Source organism: Fundulus heteroclitus, chromosome 2 (assembly GCF_011125445.2).
Source record: "Fundulus heteroclitus isolate FHET01 chromosome 2, MU-UCD_Fhet_4.1, whole genome shotgun sequence".
In the NCBI taxonomy this organism is placed as follows: domain Eukaryota; kingdom Metazoa; phylum Chordata; class Actinopteri; order Cyprinodontiformes; family Fundulidae; genus Fundulus; species Fundulus heteroclitus.
This window is the reverse complement of record NC_046362.1, coordinates 14,539,008-14,554,797: the sequence shown is the minus strand read 5'-3', so window position 1 is coordinate 14,554,797 and position 15,790 is coordinate 14,539,008. Positions and strand designations below refer to the sequence as shown.

The 15,790-nt window shown below is 38.8% G+C and overlaps 2 protein-coding genes across 4 annotated transcripts in view; one reads left to right on the top strand and one right to left on the bottom strand.

Annotated features, from left to right (window-relative positions):
- pkp3a (plakophilin 3a) overlaps window positions 1-6,055 on the top strand; it is a 20,240-nt gene extending 14,185 nt beyond the window's left edge. For both annotated transcript variants that reach the window (XM_012880273.3, XM_012880272.3), the window contains 8 exons: window positions 1,219-1,417; window positions 2,706-2,823; window positions 2,903-3,058; window positions 3,151-3,336; window positions 3,419-3,557; window positions 3,944-4,139; window positions 4,265-4,352; window positions 5,244-6,055. In XM_012880273.3, the coding sequence (XP_012735727.3) occupies window positions 1,219-1,417; window positions 2,706-2,823; window positions 2,903-3,058; window positions 3,151-3,336; window positions 3,419-3,557; window positions 3,944-4,139; window positions 4,265-4,352; window positions 5,244-5,282 (1,121 nt within the window). In that variant the 3' untranslated portion in view covers window positions 5,283-6,055. The remainder of the gene's footprint in view (window positions 1-1,218; window positions 1,418-2,705; window positions 2,824-2,902; window positions 3,059-3,150; window positions 3,337-3,418; window positions 3,558-3,943; window positions 4,140-4,264; window positions 4,353-5,243) is intronic.
- sigirr (single immunoglobulin and toll-interleukin 1 receptor (TIR) domain) lies at window positions 5,910-15,790 on the bottom strand. Of its 2 annotated transcripts, XM_012880278.3 has the most exons (10): window positions 15,541-15,790; window positions 12,324-12,602; window positions 11,974-12,181; window positions 11,742-11,869; window positions 10,593-10,733; window positions 10,252-10,395; window positions 9,960-10,062; window positions 9,662-9,812; window positions 7,939-8,116; window positions 5,910-6,787 (listed from the first exon to the last, which is right to left on the bottom strand). In XM_012880278.3, the coding sequence occupies exons 1-10, from the start codon at window positions 15,608-15,610 to the stop codon at window positions 6,618-6,620; spliced, it is 1,572 nt and encodes a 523-aa protein (XP_012735732.2). In that variant the 5' UTR covers window positions 15,611-15,790; the 3' UTR covers window positions 5,910-6,617. The 2 variants fall into 2 exon arrangements, with proteins under 2 accessions (XP_012735732.2, XP_012735733.2); XM_012880279.3 differs by lacking the exon at window positions 12,324-12,602 and having other exon boundaries at window positions 15,541-15,788.

Here is a 15,790-nt window from a genome sequence, read left to right as displayed (position 1 = left end):
ACTCACCCAATTCAATCCCCCCCCGATCCCCCAGCACACTACAATAATGACCGACCAAGGTGGAATGCTCGGTGACCTGGAGGAGGGCGGGTTAGGAAAGTGTCTCCCGTGCTTTTAAAGGGACCACACCAAAACGAGTTACTCTCAGACGAACGGTGGCAATAGAAAAGCTGTGGGGCAACAATAACGAGGAAGTCGGAGCAAAGCATTGCTGTTTTACGTTATATAGACCACAACTTGATGATTACAATATGAAAGGGACCAATTTAAACACTTAATATGTCCCCTTTAATGGTGTTAGCCATTTCACCAACACAACCACTCATCTCAAGAGCAGTTGCTTCCTTTTTACACTTTTGAATAAGACTCTTAAAAACAGAGACAATAGGTCAAACTTAAAGCCCGCTCCTTCATTTCTGGGGCTTATAATAATGGCTTACAAGTACTTCACCAAAGTCCCATACTGACAGCTACTCTTTGACCACAGACATTGTGATGCCAAATAAAGCTTGATTTGGACATCTTTTACAAAACTGACTGGCTGAAAATTAGTTTTCAGTGTACAACATCATCCCCTGCAACCTTGAAATCCTGTGCTTTAACTGCAGCGTTGGAAACTGATATCAGGCAAAGAAAACTGTAACGTTGCACAGGGCTTGTGGTATGTCTGAGTTTATGGAGAGGAGGACTTGGAAGTGTGGTTGTATCTGTAGGCTTTGTGTATATGAGAACAGGCAGTATCTGTGTGTGAGCCGTCTAGGCCTGTTGACTGGGAGTATAGCTGCTCCCTTTTTATGAAAGAAGGCCTTGTTACCTTCTCCTTTTATCAGTGGTGGGTGAGTTCAGAGTTCACCATGAAGCTTTGGAAACGTGATAAAGCAACAATATACGTTCACCTTCATTTGACTAGTTTGCCAGAGCTGTGTGTCACAAACCAAAAGAGAGCTTTTTAAAATGTATACCTAGAGAGCATAATATTTTAATATTTTTAAATGAGTAGTTCAGAATATCTGTCATTTGAGTGGAGTGCTGTAACTTGTAATTTCAGCAAATAAACAGCAGGCATCTAAACGTTGGCAGATAAGAAGCACAGGAATAAACTAACACAATACAGTCTGAGATTACCAGCAAGACTGGTTGAGTTAAATGAAGCTTATCATTTGCATACTACCTTGTACTAAAAGGTGATTGGGTATTGGTATATTTTCTGCTCTGCAGGTATCCTGTGGAATCTGTCATCCAAAGACCATTTCAAGGAGTTCCTGGCCAAGACCACAGTCCCTCATCTCGCTGAGAGGGTCACCGTTCCTGTTAGTAGTCAAATGGAAGAGTGCGCAAAGACAATTGCAGAAGGAAATGCTCCCGGAAACTCTCCCTCCATGGAAGAAATATTTTGCAATACGACAGGATGCATCAGGTGGGGAATGTTTGTCACGTCCTGAAAATGGGGTCTTCTCCTGAAGTTGTGAAATGCATAGTAAATACATAATTAACAAGTGAATTTTGTAGTTAATGCCTCAAAAACAGAAAGATTATCTCGGTTAAGGCTTGGTTTGTACGTTCTCTCCACCCATGTGTTGTTTGTTTTTTTGTTGTTGTTTTTTATTAGTAACTTAGTTTTGCCCTTACAGTTAAGAAAGTTGTTGCCAACTCAAGATAATTGACAACTTATGTCAGGAATTTGACTTACTTTTAGGATAAAGGTTTTAATAGCTTTCCCATAAGCACAAGCTGGGTTTGGTAGTAGAAGTGATAAAAATTGGTTAAAATAACACCCTAAACTGTTATCTATAATTCAACCCTGACCTTCTCGTCATCTCCTACCTGCCCGTTTCTCGTGTATAACGGTCACTTGCGCCGCAAAATCTTAAGAAAAAATTGACTGAATGGATCAGAATCATTAGCAATTTGGACGCAGGGAGGCTCTGACCACTGCTGCATGAGGACCAGGTTATTGGTGAGGGCTTTGGGTCAGGAGAGGTGGCCGACAGCAGCCCTGTGCTCAACGAGAAGAGTAGGACTAGTAAGGACTGACAGGTCCAAGTCTCAAATAACGGCAGAAAGAGTAACTTTTTCTGTAAAACAATCACTTATGTAGCCGCAAAGTTTCTAGGTTTGTTCACTTACCCCCCAAAAAAAGAGTTTTTTGTGGTGTACTGTGATGGGAATCGATTGGTAGAAAATACATTTTTGACTCACAAGGTACCACACATTGTGCCACTTATTCAGCCTAGAGATTAAAATTAGATTCCTATAGATTCCTGGTAAGAGCACAGCATGTATGGCTGTTTGTTTGGTACAAGAATTTATTTTTTATATTTTTTAAATGAAGATGAGCAGTTATCACCACCACTGGGCTCCAATTATACATGCACCCTAGGAGGACCATAAGACTCCAGAAAGGCTTTCAGCATTACAAGCATTTCCTGATTCAAGACATTTATTTGGATTGGTTTCTGGTTCAGCCATGCCAGCTTTTTACGCTCTTCCTCCACAGAATTTGCATTTGTTTAGGCCTCTTCTTGAGATCATTTCATGTAGCTTGGGAGTTTTAGAAAAAGATTATTGAATGTTGTTTACTAAATCTGACATCTCACCAGTCTTGAGTTATTTTAAACTGATTTTCTTTTTTAACCAGTCTTTTACCAAAGCAATGGCATACAAGATTTTAAACTGATATATCTTTTATTGCTTTGTGGGATCAGGAATCTGAGCTCTGGGAAAGAAAAGACCCGTACATATTTGCGAGAAGCAAAAGGGCTGGTGGAATCTTTGGTGAAATACCTTCAGTTTGCCCTTGAACTGGCCAAGGCAGAAGAAAAGGTGAGAACAGACGCAGTTTTTCCTGTACAGGCACAGTCCAGCTTTGTGTCTGTATTGACCTTCTGTGTTTACTCTCAAGGGTGTGGAGAACACAGTGTGCATCTTAAGAAACCTCTCTTACCATATCTACGAAGAAATGCCTCCATCTCATAAATTGAACATGAACTGTGACCTGAAGGAAGATGGGCATTCGAACGTCGGCTGCTTTACACCAAACAGCAAAAAGGCCAAAAGCGTAAGTGGTCATCAGCACTGATGGTCACAGTCTCGTTCTGAACAAAACATTTTATCGTACACCTGACTTCTTTACACTTCTTTGATTGCCAGAAAATGGAAGACAAGAATCATCTGATATTACGTGCTGCAACAAAGGAGCCAAAAGGCATGGAGTGGCTGTGGCATCCTAAAATAGTGGACCTGTACAGAAAAGTGTTAGAATCGTGTGAAATTAATGCTGTCACACGGGAAGCAGCCGTTGGAGCCCTGCAGAACCTCACCTCTGGAGATGAGGCGGTGAGCAACACTTTGAGCAGAACGCTTGGAAAAAGTGAAAGTTTTTCTTGTGTAATAACTGTAACCTGTCTGTAACCTGCAGTGGGCTGCATCAATAAGCGGCTATGCTGCGGGCACAGTAAGAATTGTGCCTACCCTGATGGACCTCATGCGCACAGACAGGGATAGTGACCTCCGTTCGCTGACTGCCTTGATGAGAAATTTAACCCGTCACACATACAGTAAGTCAGCTTTTATTTTCTCTTCAAAATGTTTGGAAGTTAAGAATAACAGGATAAGACTATTCTACCAATGCTATTCTTATTTGTCATGTTTCTTGTTGTTGTTTTTGAACAACGTTCATCTGGAGATCGAGCAATTTGAATTTTAACCAAGTTGAATTTACAAACTATGATTCTGGGTATTATAAGGGATGTTGTTTTTACCCACTTAATTCCTCTTGAGACTAAGCAAACAATCTTTAATTTACGTTGATAGAAAAGTTTAACATGATATGAAATTTATGAATATGATTGCTTTCTAAAAAGAAAGCTGTGTTTGTGAAAATAAACTTCTCCATCCTTTAATCTTGTTTTTAATGTTTGCCTTTCTTTTTGTTTAAAACCAGTCCCAAAGATATGCGCCCCCCTGGTAGAGAAGTTGCCAGACGACGGCAGACAGAAGACGCCTAGCGCTGATGTGGTGATCGCCATCTGTGGCGCTCTCAATAACTTGGTGATTCAAAGTTTAGACTCTGCCCGTGATATCGCCAATTGTGGTGGCTTAAAGAAACTGAAGGGCATCAAGAATGATTATGAACCCAGGTCTGTACTGTTGCTCCTAATCCCACATTTGACACAAGTTAAATGTATAATATCTAAATGAGAAGTATATTGCATCTGGTCTTACATTCATGCAAATTGTTAACATTCCATTAAATGTTTTCTAGCATCCCAGGGAGTCAAGCATCCACAGCTGCGAGCACTGTCCTTTCCAACATGTATCATTACAAGAAACTACACAAGTTATTCAGAGAAGTAAGAAACTGCAAAAAAAAAATAATAATAATAATAATTATGCTCCAAGCTTCTCATGACTGATGATTGTGATCATTTTTTTAATTTACTTGTTCAATAGGTGTTCCCTGACTAGGGGTTAGGGTTGGAAACCCTAATCCTTATAAATCCCCATTTCAGTTGTTAAAACAACTGAAATGGGAAAGTGTTTTAGATCAAACTGGTTGAAAGTGAAATCTGTGGATGGCTCCAGAGCCTTTTTTTTTTGTTTTATTTTTTTTAATGAAGGATCGGGTACACTTTGAATTGTAGCCTCTGTGAATTTCCTTCTAATCGTCATACTGAAGAAGTCTAAACTGAGGCTTCTGCAATAACCTATCAAAATGTCTGTGAATGACTTCATCATATCAGTTTGGCGCACATAATTTAACCAGCTCTGTACCACACATGTCCTGTCCTCGAGCAAGGGTGGAAATAAGCCGAGGTGCTCCACCCTCATTCCTCCGTCTGTGTGTGAGAGACTGATTTCTGCCGTTTCCTCATCAGTTGCATGGCACATGCTCAAAAGCCTTATAACTGGAGGCAGCTCACATAGATGTGCATTATGCTAACAGCTAGTCGAGCAGGTCCTTGTGCTGGGCTGTGCCCTGTGAATTTACTGCCTTGTGCAGATCGACACTCCCTAAGGTGTGGCGTTCAGCCTCTTGCCCAATGAACAAGTCCAAACAGAACAAGAAAATGTGTTGATCTAAGTCTGACTTTTATTTTACTCAGTGGATGGCTTTTTATCGCTTTTCTCAAACACCCAGTTCTGTTCTGGATTAAATTCAAGATTAAGTGGTCTGTTTTTTTTTTTATTTTGTTTGCTACATTTAGACAATGTCTCAAATTTTGTTTGTCTTTGTGTTACAGAAGGGTTTCAGAAAAGAAGATTTACAGCCAGGATGCTGAAGCTGTGTGACGTAGGATCTGACACCTTTGTAATTCTGCAACACAACGTGCATCAGTGCAACAACGGACCCAGCAGGACTATGATTGGCTCTGATATTACTATCTGCACCCAAACTACTTTCAACACTGGCTCCTGCCAGGGATTTTATTATAGAGAAGCACAAATTTAAACAAAATGGCTTAAAAAAAAACAACAACCTCTATTGCAGACCCTTCTGCACTCGCTAGAATTTAGCTATGTAAATAGTGCTTTTAATTTTGAAAAGAAATTGGATTGAATGTTATATTGTGCTTTCCTAATAGATGTTCTCATAAGAGCCAGTGCCTAACCTTGTTTCATTTGAATGGAAACCAGAGATGTATAAAAAAAAATATTGGATGTACATATCTTTGCATTAGGGGATCATTTTTATGGACTTGCATGCTTTTTAATGTTGGAAAAAATACATATATAGAAATTAGTTGTATTTAGCTGGAGTAATAAATTCTGTGCAGTTAAATGTATATTTTCTTAATTTTTTAGCCACATATCTAAAGTTGAGGACTTTTAAGTTTTGAAATGAATGATGCATATCTAAGCACCTTTCAGACTTGTTAGTAGACATATTTCAAAAATTGTGTATATACTTTTTTCAAGATCAGATTTGTAAACATCACTCAGTGGTGTAAGTGGTGAACAATATGTGGGTTTTGCAGGAAACTTCTTCGCTTGTATGTGTCATACAGATGTATCATCTGACTTAACAGCTTAATAAAGACATACTTGGAAATAAGTCATATTGTGAGGATTTATGCGTATATGCAGTTTTCTGTAACAGGAACTGATGTGGTGAAATCCTAGCCACACCCTGTTTACATATTTGCTCCTGCTCAGACAGGAAAAAAACCAGACGTTCCCTGCTGCACCCTTATTTAGACTCTTGTTTGACTGCAGGTAATTTTCTTTCCATGAGGACAGAAAGTTATCAGTTCTGTTAAAGGGGGGGGGTCCAGTGTTTTAATGATGCAATCTTCATTTATCTTTTCTCACTGTTGGCAACTCTGAAATGAAGACAATACTTAAAGTACTGAACTTATCGTTCTCCTTTAGGCACTAAAAGAAAATGATAAATATTTGCAGAACAAGTGTCTTTTGCTTTGGTATTTAACATAACATTTTATAATTTTCTTCACAACATTACAAAACTGAGGGACAAAAAAGAACTGATCATTAAAAAGAGAAAATGGCACAATTTGATTTAGCTCATTCACAGGAAAGGGGGAATAAAGCATTAAGCTTCATAATTAATAAATATACATAATAGCAACAATAGGTGGTTTGAATATAAGCAGGAATCAAATGTCCTCAGTGACCAGGCAGTAGAAGTCTGAGCGCGCTCCATAGTTGCGGGATCCCAGATCAGAGACATCGATTTCCGAGGCTTTTTGTTGGGCGGCTTCGATGGGAGCAGCAGGAAGGACAGGAGCTTTGGAGGCCAGAGCCCTGTACACGGGGAGACGAACACCTGCAGCAGTTCAGGGAAAAAACGTTACTGTGGAAACACTGTAAAATGGATAATTTCTGGAGTATTATATTTTCAAGCATTACTGTTATTTGCTGCCGATAATTTAGCTCAATATTCTCAGCCCGTACATCGCTCTTATAACGGAATGGGGGAATCGCTCTCAATTCTGAACAGTTTTTGTGCTGCTTTTCATTTTTATGCCAACAGCAACTTTTTTAAAACTTGGTGATGCAGAAAATATTTCAGAGGCAACTGGATGTCACGCTGTCAGGACTGTTACTGTTGCACTCTGTTATAGTTTGTGCAGGTATTTGTTTCAGAAATAAAAACACTGGATGATTCCATATTTTTTTCCCCATTTTGTCTTCGAATAGAAAGATTTTGAACTTGCTTACTATTTCATTACATTTGTTTCAGATGTGCCTTTGCTATTAATTATAGCTACACCTCAAACATTGGTAACTTTCATTTTCACTGTCTACATTAAGGTTATCATTAAAGTATTTAACTCTCACATCTATTGTCTTTTGATGCAACACCACCCCTGTAACAAAGCAAATATGTGCCAGTTAATTATCTTTTTGTCATCAAGCCAGAGAGTAACTTGACTTGTCAGTGTTTGCTAAATGAAGTTAAACTAATAAAAACTTTTATATTGTTAAATTCAGTTAAGACTTATTCACACTGCATATTAAATTGTTTCAAATTTTCTTGCGATTCTGGGTGAAAGAAATATTTAAGATCTTGCAGATTTTAAACAGAGGACGAAGAGCAGCACCGATTCATATGTAGATTATGCAGGTTTTAAGATTCTCAAACATTCAGCTCTTTTTCCGGTATCGGTAAACAAGCTTTTGTTAAATAAAACTGTATGGTTTAATTTTATACGATCATTAAAAATAGTAGATCAAGCTGAGAGGAAAACACCATTATTAAAACAGCTATGGAAGACTTTTAGCAACAGTCAAAATGACCTAAAACCTTATTTGCACAGAAACCTAAACATGGTTCAATAATTTAACACAAAAACCTGTAAGGAAAGCTTGTTCTATATCTCTGGCTTACATTTGCAACAAAGATGATGTTATTTCTATTAAAAGTGTATTAATCAAAAATACAAGCACCATTCATACAATGACTGCTGTTCTTACCCAGATCTCCAGCCGGGTCGGTGTCAGAACGGCAGTCCAGGTAGTCAGGGTCAAGGGTCAGCATGGGGTCCTTATCATCCTGCAGGACAGTCTGAGGGTCGCCTGCAGACTCCTTGGGGAAAATGACTCTGCGAGGCATCGCTAAAGCTAGTTCCTTCCAGAAGGCTGATGAAGGAGTCTGCCAACCAAACCCACCATGAAAAAAAAAACAAAAAAAAACAAATGCAAAATATTAGATTCCCCTCTTAACATCAAAGGTAGTAAGCTTTCTGTAATAAAGAACCCTAAAGGGAATTCAGATCAGCCAAATAACTTCAGAGAGGTCCATCTATGTGGAATGTATATCCTATTAATTGAGATGTCGTGTGAGGTGTTACAAACACTGACAAATGCCATCATGTTTCTGGCTTTTTTATTTATTTATTTAAAGAATCAATGGGAAGATTAGAATACCCCAGTCAATTTCCAGGCCTAAATCCAAAGAAGTATCCGCTGCAAGATGTGATATGTGTAATTCAAAGATAGTCTGCTTTCATACTGTGTGAGTTTGAGCCATTTCAGGAATAATGGATGAAAATTAAATCTATAGATGTTAACTGACTGGTGAAGATACAGTCCAAAAGGCTTACAGTTATATTTGTATCGTTTATTGTATTGCAGCAAAGTTCTTCTACAAAGCATTCACTCAATGAACGTCACGTTTAAAAAACAACAACAAATTAAGACCTTGCATTACTTTTCTTCTGCTTCACAGTCATTTGTGTCTGTCCTAAAAAAAACTTAAGATACATTATGGTTAGTGATTGCAATGTTACAAAAAACAATGTTTCAGAAATATTTATTCTGCTCTGTTTGCGTCTCTGCTTTTAAATTAATAAAGCTGCCAGTTTTGTTTTTCGCCCCCTAGTCATCCAGCTTCAAAAACTGCCTCCTATTATTTCTTTCAGCATATGTTTCCACTTTGAAATCATGTTTAAGGTTACATTTAGGCTCTAATTAAAATGAAAGATTTAGCCCTCAAAAGAGCCACAAAAAGGGAAGTGTTTGGAACTGGTTTGGTGATTCCTCTAACAGACTCCTGACTGCATGAGGTCCTGTCACCGTTTCCAGTGGGCGTTACTTGAAGAAGCCAATCACAACCAGGCAACGTTTGAACATAAGATTTATTACTGTCAAATCTGACAAAACCACACCCCACTTTAAGGCAGTCTAACAAAACAGTAATGTGCTTTTAAAACAAAACAACTAATGTAAGGCAAAGACTTGAATAATCTTTAAAGTTGAGTGTTACAAAAGAGGCAATAGCTTCCAATAAATAAATTGGTTAAACTTAAACTGATCAATTGTTTTTAGAAAAACTACTTTTTTTGGCTTGTTTTCTAAAACAATATTTGAGTTTTCAAATCATTCCTACGTCATGGATGACATGGTTTTCATGGATAAGAGATAGAGATATATATATATATATATATATATATATATATATATATATATATATATATATATATATATATATATATATATATATATATATATATATCTATATATATATATATATATATATATATATATATATATATATATATATATATATATATAAATAAATCAATGTAACTTATTTGCATGCTGAAGTCTTTATGGGCGTTGTAGTTCTTATGCGCGTTTAAAATCAACTCAAAAAAATAAAAAATCCTGAATGCAGAACACTTCTCCCAGACCTTACCACAGAGTTGTGCCTCCAGGTGAGTAAGGTGAGGCGGTGTTGGTTCTCACTGAGCTGCTCCTTTATCTCAGGACTCATGCGTTTGATCTGACCGTCCAACGTGATCAGGATAGGCTGCTGACATAACTCCAGCAAGTGCTGGAGGCCCTGCCTGAAATTACACACAGCCTCAACACAACCGACTCGCAGCACCGATACAACACTGACCCCAAGTGGTAACTTACACGATGCCTAAATAATTTCACTGACTTTCATGGTCGTTTTATGACAAAGTAAATGTACTTTGTTTGAGACTGACCTGAAATTATTTGTGCACCAGTCCTGCTCAAGATACGCGTGAGAGAGGAGCACTATGAGGCGGCGGGAGCGGCTCATGTTCATCAGGAACTCTGCTGAAGGCTCTGTATCATAAAGGGTGTAGATTCATTATTAGGAAACTATATGGTGGGTTTAACAGCAGAACAGAACAAATATAGCTCACACAGACTTTACAACACATCATTTTATGTGTTTAGCAAAAGCAGTATGTTTACATAAAAACAACAGGCAGCAGTAACGTGGAAATTAATATCTTGTTTGCACAATGTCACCTGTGTTCGGCAGGATATCGTTGTCATTGAGGTGCACCTTGTACCCATTTTTATTTTCCAGGTGAGGTTTGAGAATAAAGTTGACAAACTTCCTGTCATATTCATTGTTGACATAAGAGATGTAGGCGTCATATAGCTTCCCATCTGAGGATGCAAACGCACAAACAAAAACCAGACGTCAGGAGTACATTCTATTCACAAAAACAACCTCGCATTGTCATTCCAAAAAAAGTAAAAAACAAAACAACTGGACTTGTTTTCTTATTTTTTTTTGGAATGACCATGACCTGGATGACTGAGAATCTTCACCAGCAACCTCGCATTGCTTCGGCAAGTCTCACCGTTGAGTTCATAGTCTCCATAGGAGTTCTTGTACCAGAGCTTGATGTTCAGGAGGCACCTACAGTAGACCACAGCCGCTATGCCCAAGAGGAGGAGGAAGCTGATGGCTGCGATCACTGCAGCTGTGTGGCTGGGACTGTCTGAGCACACACACAAAGATAATAACGAGACAAGAGAATACATTAACTTGTAGCAAACTAAAAAAAATACACATTTTATAACACAATCTTAACAGATTAAATATTTAGGAAGCTATCTCCAGAGGGCAACATATGAAAATACAACATTTGGTACAAATATTTTGCAAAGTCGACCTATGCGAATGATTAGTCGACTTAGACTAGTAAACAACTAAGATGAGAAAAGAGAAAAAAACATTTAGGTTAATTCCATAGACAGCGACCCATTTCAAGTTGTGGTAATTTTAATCATTGTGGCTTACAGGAAATGACAACCCTAAATTCGGTTTCTGAGAAAAGTGGACTATTACATAAGAAATTACACTACATGTAGCCAATCAAGTAGAGGGACAACATGGCAGGGATTTGTACTTTGAAATTTGACTTTGCAACAGTCCAGCCCATTTTCTCCTTAGCCAAGAAGTGGCTTTACAAGGAATGCATCAGTTGCAGCCCATGTCCTGAAGCCACTTAGAGCATAAACTACAACTGCAATCAATCCCTCGGGAATCTGCCCAGCTGCCCTTTCTCTGCGGACTTTGTTTCACAATAATCTTAAAACAGTGATTATCCATCTAGCACGTGTCACTTTATCTGCCACAGATTTTCTTTCCACTCAACTTTCCACTAATACTCTTGGACACAGCGCTCTGTGCACAGCTATCTTCTTTAACAATGATCTTTTGTTGCTGGCATCATAGGGTGTCAGTGACGTTCTGCTGGACAACTGTAGTCAACAGCCTATTCTATGACTGTGTTAGCTGTAATAAATGTTATTAAATAGCTGACTGACTCCTGTGTTCTCCACAATGTCATTTCCTGTTTTCAAATATAAGAAAGCATACATCTCATCCAGAAAAAAAAAAACCTAGAGATGACAGAAATGTATGCAAAAAAAAATAAAAAATAATCCAGCTTTATTTCTCATCTTTACCGTTTTACCACCCAAGTTTCCCAAACTTTTCTTACTTGAATTTTGCACGCTGAAGTCAGAGGAAACATTCCTCACTGTGCAGCTGTAAAGTCCAAAATCCTCTGGTTCTCTAAGGGTGAACTGAAGCAGGCTGCTTACAATCAGTTGGCCAGCATCAGGGGACCTGATAAGTACGAAAGAAAAGATAATATTACCCTCCTCTACAAACACCAGCTCTGGCGCAAAGTGCACTGAAGGAAAACGAATATCTTAAAAGCTTCAAAAGACCATGACGTTGTGTTGTGCAGATAGAGAGTGCGGTTGGTGAGTGGCTGGCCGTCTTTGCTCCACTGCAGTGTGGTTTCACACTGCTCCTCCGATGGGTCCCAGAAGAGAAGAGCAGTGCAGTTCAGTTTCACCGTGTCAGCCACATTTCTCCAGAGTTTGCTAGGGTTACTGTTCGGTTTAAAATCTGGAGCTTTGACACACTGAGACTCTGTAAGGAAATACAACGGGGATCAGTGTTCACTATGAGAGCTCCACACAATAAATAACTTGATGTAAAGGAGGTTAAATCCTCACCATTGAGGTAGCGGGTTTTAGATAACTTTAGGATACAATATTACACAAACACCCACCCTTTACTACAAGGCGCACAGTGAACGATGTGGTGCTGTTTCCTTGTCGCATACAAGTATAATTCCCTTTGTCCTCTAAGCTGATGCTGGAGAACTCCAAGAAGGGCTTCCCTTCCTGATTCTGGAGCTCCTGGCAGTCCTTCTGCCAGGTCAACAGGGTTTGGGGGAAACTCTCAGGTTGATGTCCCTGAAGAGGACACTGCAGTACAAATGAAGGCCTCTGCTGCCCCAAATAAACCACCTGCTCCTTAAGCCTGCTCTCATCCACACAAGTCTGACCTACAAAAGGGAAATACAGAGTTACGCACTCCTGCTAAAGATAAGTAATCTAGAACTTTGACTTTTAGCCCCGATTTTTCAAATTCAATCCCTAGTAGTCCCAATACAATTTACCACTTCACTTTATCTACCTGTTTTGCATGTTTGGTAAATAATAGCACAAAACTTGAAGTTGAACACGCATGTGTTCAAATTTGAACACTTTACTATTCTGCCCTTCATGGTTGAAAAGTCTTCATGTTACATTAGACCAAAATAAATGATCTTCTATTCCACAGATTGTGCTCTTTGATGGTCCAAAATGCAAAATTTATGTTCTGATAAAATGTACCTTAATGCATTTCAATACGTGACTAATGAATGTGCTTTAAATTCAATGGTCAACTGCCTGAAGCAGACCTTGATGACTTTTCTTCAACCTGTTTCTTCAAAACACTCACTCTGAGAAGTATAAAGAAAAACTGTTTTGAAAGACTAACAACTTTCCTTTTGGTCTTTGTATGATAGCCTGTGCCTAACACACATGTACTAACCCATCCTTGCCTGATGATATCACTACAGGGGGATTTCAAAGCGCTTCTGAGAGCTGAGTCAGTGACAAAGAATGATGAAGGAGAAACGAAAAGAGAAAGGGGATGGAAAGGCACAACGATCGACTGACCGAAGAGTCGGAATGCAATGAACCAAGAAGCTGTGCCCAATCGAGGTCCTACAAACAAGTCTTGATCCACTTCTTAACAAATTGTTTTTATTAAACAAAATATTCTTCATACAATTTGATTCTGAAGTCAGAGTGAGAGATCACCACGGTATTCTGAATCAGAGACAGGAGAGAGAGAGAGAGACCACCAGCCCAACAGAAGGTGGCCTTTCAACCTGAATAGCAATAAGTTGGGCTATTCTATGTCGGCAGCGTCATAGGGACAGGAGTGAGGGAACTGAGGTCCAAACTCTGTTTTCCAAAGAGAGGTGACATCACAGTCAGGTGACAAAAGGCGCTTCCTATAAGAGCAGTGACAGGTGGCTCACTTGGAGTTAATTCCTGTGTTTCTCTTTTCCAAGCCTTTTCTAAAGTCAAGTCAGGTATTAAGAAATGTAAATTATGCACAGAGTATAGCTTCCCATAGAGAGAACATCTGATTTGATAAGATCTTTATCGGCTAAAGAAAACCTGTGCCTTCATCGTGACAACCCTTTGAGAATTTTCACCAAAGAAAAAGACTTTCTCCAAAAGTCTTTTTCATTAATCAGTCAATTACTACATTAGTCTGATTACTAATAGCTCAATTACTGATTCTGCTAGTGACTAGAAGCAATCAATAAAATGCATTCAATTTAAAATTGAAGAGTTAATATTGTTATTCTGAAAACAGACATTTTCTCATTCTTTTCATGATGTTTGCAATTTAGTGCTCCCTGACAAAAGACAATTTACCCTTCAGGCAGGCAGATTTAGGACTTTAGACTGATAAAAATAACACTGTATTTAGTGGGACTAATGTGATTTTAACACATAAGCCTACTGATTCTACCACTGATTCTTCTTCTACTCGTCATACACTTCTTGCAGTGATCACAAAGCTTCTAGCAGAATTCTGGCTCAGCATTTGGCTAATCCGCCTAGCAAAATTTGTAGTTTATTTAAATATGTTGGGGCCTGGCAATATGACTGAGGTCAGGGGTTTAATTTTAGCTTATTGATGCAATCAAAAACATTTAAAGGCGTTCAACAGCAACCAAGGATTCACCGAGGCAAACACAAACGATTAACTGGAAGATCCTGAAACACAGGTGCTACTGTCCAAAGTGAAATGAGTTTTACACTCCTGTGACTTGATAAGGTGCCAACCAACACAAAAGGATCAGCTCCACAATACGCAACATTGAAGTCAATCAAAAGGTGCACACTTGGAAAACCCATAGGCCTTCTGGAAAAGCGTGTTATGGTCAGAGATGATGAGGTTGTCATGGTTAGTCAGAAAGAATAACCATGACAAGAAGCAGGTTAGCAGGAGTCAACGTGAAGCTTATAAACATCAAAATAATGTACCAACTGTCAAGTATGGCAGTGGCACCATCATGGTGAGGGCCTAATTTCCTCAGTAGAATTGGTGCATTGCACAACAAGTTACATTTGAGGATTATCTTTTAATTAGTTAATCCTTAATCCTCATCATCATCAGTAATTTAATTTTCTAACTTTACCTCAAGAGATCCTGGATCTCCTGTTGGAACTCTATGTTCCAGTTGCGCTTAATTGAAGCTTGCATGCATAATTTATTTTATTTTTTTGTAGATTAGACTCAATCTATCAAATAAAATCATTTGCACTCAGTTCTTGCTTTTAAAAATGCTTTAAAAGTTGTTTGTTGCATCACAGGCTGGTTCGATTGAAATAATTGAAAAGCCTAATAATAGGGCAAATTCAGACAGGTCAACGACGAGTGTGTGTAAATTATTTCATAGATCAATAATATTCCTCATCGGTGAAAACGGTCTGCATACACTCGGGCAAAACACAAGACAGTGCGAATACATTTTGGGATTGACCCAAACCAACAGTGAAATGAACACAAGACACATCCCGTATCAGACGTAATGTTTGGTCCACATGGGCCATATTTTAAATTATTAAAATAATTGTCCCATACAGTTAATACCCTTCTCAAATGAAAATCATCTGCCTGGTTCTTTGACTGTGTTTTTAATGGTTTAAACACTGGACCATCCGGGTCCGAAGTCCGGCCGGTAGCTCTGTTGCCAGGCAACAGCATGTGACTTCGTGACAATATGACCCTGAATGACCACATGTACGCTGACCCTGTATTACCAGCATCACGTAACCCTCTGCGAGTAGGTTGCGTTAATACAATAATTTAAAATAAGTAGATGCAAACATTTAAAAAGAACTAAAGTAAACAACTTTGTGCATCCTTACCAACGACGGTGGCCTGCTTGCTCCATATTCCGCAACACAATATCAACAAAGCAGCTAAAAGCAGAGCCATGAGCCAAACTTTCCCCCCTCCTCCGTCCTCAGGCTGGAAGATAAGCCTTCAACGTCGCTCCCAATAACAGGAGAAATGGTTAGTTTATTGCCATTTAGTTTCTCAGAGTCGCAGTAAAAAGGCCACGCAGACGTCCGCCTTCTCTTTCATCAACGACACCTGGAAGAACCTGAAGCCTCA

What these genes read in the sequence shown, in the direction of transcription:
- sigirr (XM_012880278.3), bottom strand. Translation starts at nt 15,610, where the DNA reads ATGGCTCTGCTTTTAGCTGCTTTGTTGATATTGTGTTGCGGAATATGG. An exon ending in CCTGGAGGCACAACTCTGTG is followed by an intron (nt 8,117 to 9,661) that starts GTAAGGTCTGGG and finishes TTTGGTTGGCAG; the next exon opens with ACTCCTTCATCAGCCTTCTG. An exon ending in CGACCCGGCTGGAGATCTGG is followed by an intron (nt 6,788 to 7,938) that starts GTAAGAACAGCA and finishes GAACTGCTGCAG; the next exon opens with GTGTTCGTCTCCCCGTGTAC.